Below are 4,343 nucleotides of genomic sequence, written 5' to 3'. Positions count from 1 at the left end.
GCACCCAAAAAGAAAGTCGTAAAAAAAGAGAAAGGGCGCAAAGCTCCAGTGGTGGATGCCTTTTCCCTGAAGAAGATGAGCAAGGAGCAGGTGAGAGGTCTCCCAGCCGACCCCTGGGTAGGAGGGCACTGGAGTACGGTGCTGGGGACCCCTGCTTGATGCCTGTCTCCAGGGGTGACAGGTGGCAGAGGGTGACAGAGAAAAGCAGCCGGGGTTCTTTTCACTGCCTGATGCCCATATGGGCTGTGTGGGGGTTCTGACTGTTTCTGGAAGGAGCAGCCCACTCATCCCACCCTCCCTTCCACTGCTCTGGGCACCCTCCTCTTCATCCCTGCACCCTCACTGTCTTCTCCCCGGTTCCGTAACGCCGTCGTCCTTCTCAGCTGGGTGATGGCTCAGCCTGGAGCCCTGGGACTGCAGCCTGCTGCGCTCTCGGTCACGCTGCTGGGACACAGGTTCCCGTAGCCGTGGGGAGGGCAGGTAGAGGTGGAAGGTGCAGCTGCTGCACCTCAGTTGTTCCAAGTCGCGCTTGTTTTTCTGAGTGTCCTACAAACAGAGGAGGAGATGGCTCTGGCCTGGGCACCTCGTTGTGTGCCCAGGCGGCCCAGAAGGCCAAGGGCATCCTGGCCTGCATCAGGAACAGTGTGGGCAGCAGGACCTGGGCAGGGATGGTCCCTCTGTACTGGGCACTGGTGAGGCTGCACCTCGAATCCCGGGGTCAGTTTGGGCCCCTCACTACAAGACAGACACTGAGGGGCTGGAGTGTGTCCAGAGAAGGGAACGGAGCTGGGGAAGGGTCTGGAGCACAATTCCTGTGAGGAGCAGCTGAGGGAGCTGGGGGGGTTCAGCCTGGAGAAGAGGAGGGTCTGGGGAGACCTTGTCACTCTCTACCGCTCCCTGAATGGAGAGTGGGAGTTGGTGTCTTCTCCCAAGTGACAGAACAAGAGAAAACTGCCTCAAGTTGTGCCAGGGGAGGCTTAGATTTGATATAAAGGAAAATTTCTTCATGGAAAGGGCTGTCAGGCGTTGGAAGGGGCTGCCCAAGGAGGTGGTGGAGTCACCATCCCTGGAGGGATTTAAGAGATGTGGATGAGGTGCAGAGGGACATGGTTTAGTGGTGGAATTTGCAGTGCTGGGTTAACATTGGACTTGATGATCTTAAAGGTCTTTTCCAACCTAAATGATTCTATGATTCAGTAGTATTTAGGCACCCAAAAATGGTGTTACCAGACAGCCTGGGCTGCTTACAGCAGGATAAGGTTTTGTTACTCCTTTTCCAGAGGCTGCTGGGTTCTGTCAGTCCTGGGCCATGTCTGTGGGTCAGGGCGCCTCCCCTCCCCCACAACATCCTGCCGTGTTTGTGACACAGGGTCTCTTGTAGAGGCGTCTGTCCCAGGCCTCCTCTTCCCTCTACCTGACTCTTCCCCTTGACTTTGCAGCTGGAGAAGCACGTTGTGCGTCTCCGGGAGGAGCTGGACCGGGAACGGGAAGAGCGCAACTACTTCCAGCTGGAGCGTGACAAGATTCACACCTTCTGGGAGAAAACCCGCCAGCAGCTGGAGGAGAATAGAACAGAGCTGCGGAACAAGGACCGGGAGATGGAGGAGGCGGAACAGCGGCATCAAGTGGAGATCAGGGTGGGAGTTGGTGCGAGTGCCCTAAGCTCCAGGTGACCCTCGGGCATCTCTGAGGAGGAGAAGCTGGGAAGGATGCTAGCCAGGAGCAGATCAGCCAGTATCCCAGACTGAAGCCCCTCACATGCTCTGTGGCTTGTCTTTAGGTTTACAAGCAGAAGGTGAAGCACTTGTTGTACGAACACCAGGAGAACCTCACCGAGGCGAAGGTGGAGGGCGCCCTGTCCATGAAGCAGGCCCAGAATGATTACTGGGCCCAGGAGATGGAGCTGCGTAGAGACATGGACTCCCTGAAAGCTGAGTTGAAGGAGCAGGAGCTGGCCAGCGAGGTGATGGTGAAAAACATGCACCTGGTACGTCCCTGGCTGGGCCGGAGCCGTGTGTGCGGTGCCTCTGAGGCAGAGGGAGGTGGTGGGACTGCCGGCCGAGCCTTCCCAGCCCCAGGGTGTGAGCGGGAGCCTGCCTCCCCGGCTTTCTCCATGGGCTGGGATGGCGTTTCCTGCAGGCACCGGTAACAGGTGCACTTTGAGGCACTAGAAAATCAGGGAAGGAATGGGGAGAAGGGCTTCCTGGGGCAGCTGCTGTGAACTCCCCTTCCACAGCAGGGAGCTGAGAGCAGCTGGAGAACCCACCAGCCGCCGTTCACACGGATAACGTGGGATTGGTGCCACGGTGGGAGCCTTTCCCAGGGAGCTGGAGGGATTCCCTCGAGACGCGGCTGACTCAGGGTTTGGTTGTCTGCCTCTAACACGTGGCTTTTCCCTCACAGAAACAAGAGGAGAAGATCATTCGTCTGCGCAACGACTTCGAGAGAGAAATGAAAGGTCAGGCCACGCGTGAGCTCCCTTTGTCAGCGTGAGGGGGAGGCTCCTCCGAGCTCTGCCGCCATGTCCGGCTCCTTAGCAGAGCCTTGAGCAGAAGGGAGCCGTTTTTTTGCCCAGTTCTGGCTTTTCTGGGGTTGCCAGACTCCCAGCATCACGCAAGTGGAGCGAGGCCAGGCAGAGGGGTGCAGGCAGAGGGGTGCAGGCAGGGGGCCTGTGGCTGCTGCCAGGCCATACGGCTGAGCGCAGCTGCCTGGCAGCACTTCTCCAGGCTGCAGGGTGGAGTGGCTGGAGGAGCCCTTGCAGAGTCCTCGCTCCAGTGTCCTCCTCAGGGGACGTTTCGGGTTCTCACAGGCTAACTTGGAGTGTTTCCATGCCCTCTTTCCAAGGATGCTATTTCTAGGCTCTGCTCTCCGTGGTCCCAGCATAACTGCTCTGCACGCTGGTGGCAGCTGCGGTGACGCAGCTAATGAGCATCTTGTCCTCGAGTAATGCCGTGGTGGCATGCGCCGGGCTGGTGCTGGCTAACAGAGCCAGGGTGTGTCACGCGGGGTCCCCAGGGCGTCATCACTTGTCCCCCTGTGCGCTTCCCCAGAGATCGAGGCCAAGCACACCGAGAAGATGGAGGCGCTGCAAGACAAGCTGGACTTGCGGCGGAAGACCGACATCCACAAGGTGGAGGAGAGGAAGAACAACGAGATCAATGAGCTGAGGAAGGGCCACGAGAAGGCCTTTGCTGACATGAAGACCTACTACAACCATCTCACCGTCGAAAACCTGTCGTTAATCAGGATGCTGAAGGTACTGCCTGCCCCCGTGCTGCAGCCTGCCCAGCCCGCAGTGTCACCCTGCCACCAAGGGACCGGTCCTGGGGAGGTTTCGCCCAGATCTGCCTGGTTTTCGGGTGGCAGTGGGGATGCTGCTGTTCTCCTGAGGGCTGTACACCATTACCTGAGCAAAGCTCTTGAGCCCAGGGAGCTGGGCCAGCAGCAGGAGGCGTGTCCTGGGCAGCCCCCAGGAGTTGGCATGTTCCCATGAACAGGAGCAGATGAAGGAGCTGAAGATGAAGCAGAATCGCTTGCGAAAGGAGAAGGCGGATGTGCTGCTCGAGAACAAGCAGCTGAAGGAGCCCCTGCAGCAGGCCCAGAAGCAGATGTCTGCGCTGCAGAAGAAGTTGGCCTACTATGACCAGGACAAGGAGATCCTGACGGTGAGTGGCCTGCCCCGTCCCTTCCCAAGTCACCCCAGCTGTTTGGGGGAGTCAGCAGTGACCTCTGCCCCTCAGCTTGGCTGGGTAGCTGAGTAAGGTCCTTGGAGTCCCTTTTCGGCTTAGCTGGGGGTTTGTAATGCCTGGGGTGGGACTCTGGTGGTGAGAAACCAGACCAGCCCCCACTGCGGAGAGGGAAGGGATTTGGTGTGGGCGCTCCCTGTTTTTTATCGCCCATATCCCTGTTTTTTCTCGCCCATATCCCTTCACTGGTCACTCTCCTCCCTTGTCAGAACATGTGCCCCACACCTCCCAGGGAAATCTGCCCTCTTTAACTGTCCCTTCCCACCTGCAGAGCACAAAAGCCCATCTGAAAGTCACCCAGAAGGAACTGAAGGATCTTCAGTGGGAACACGAGGTGCTGGTGCAGAGATTCAGCAAGGTGAGAGCTCCAGGCGGGTCCGGGCATCGTGCTTTCCTCTCCAAACCCTGTCCCCTCTTCAGAGGGCTGGGCATGGAGACTCGGCGGAGGCTGCCTGGGCTGTGCTTAGCCGAGGGCGTTCCGAAGCTCTAATCCAGAGCCGTGTGATAACCAGTGCTTCCAACAAAGCTCCCAGCTTTGCTGTCTCCCACAGTCAGCAGACAGGCCTGGCCTTGTGCTCTGCTAAGCAATCACGCGCG

General features: G+C 58.6%; 1 protein-coding gene across 1 annotated transcript in view; it reads left to right on the top strand.

Moving 5' to 3' along the window:
* Positions 1-6: 6 nt before the first annotated feature.
* Positions 7-4,343, top strand: part of GAS8 (growth arrest-specific 8) — a gene marked incomplete at its 3' end in the record, with an annotated part of 5,269 nt that continues 932 nt past the window's right edge. The window contains exons 1-7 of the mRNA XM_010149953.1: positions 7-90; positions 1,440-1,637; positions 1,781-1,987; positions 2,404-2,458; positions 3,051-3,256; positions 3,498-3,665; positions 4,018-4,104. Of these exons, the coding sequence (XP_010148255.1) occupies positions 76-90; positions 1,440-1,637; positions 1,781-1,987; positions 2,404-2,458; positions 3,051-3,256; positions 3,498-3,665; positions 4,018-4,104 (936 nt within the window). The remainder of the gene's footprint in view (positions 91-1,439; positions 1,638-1,780; positions 1,988-2,403; positions 2,459-3,050; positions 3,257-3,497; positions 3,666-4,017; positions 4,105-4,343) is intronic.

The sequence above is a fragment of the Eurypyga helias genome, unplaced genomic scaffold (assembly GCF_000690775.1).
Source record: "Eurypyga helias isolate BGI_N326 unplaced genomic scaffold, ASM69077v1 scaffold38964, whole genome shotgun sequence".
Lineage (NCBI taxonomy): Eukaryota > Metazoa > Chordata > Aves > Eurypygiformes > Eurypygidae > Eurypyga > Eurypyga helias.
Note: the sequence above shows the minus strand (reverse complement) of the source record. Positions and strands in the feature narration are given on the sequence as shown.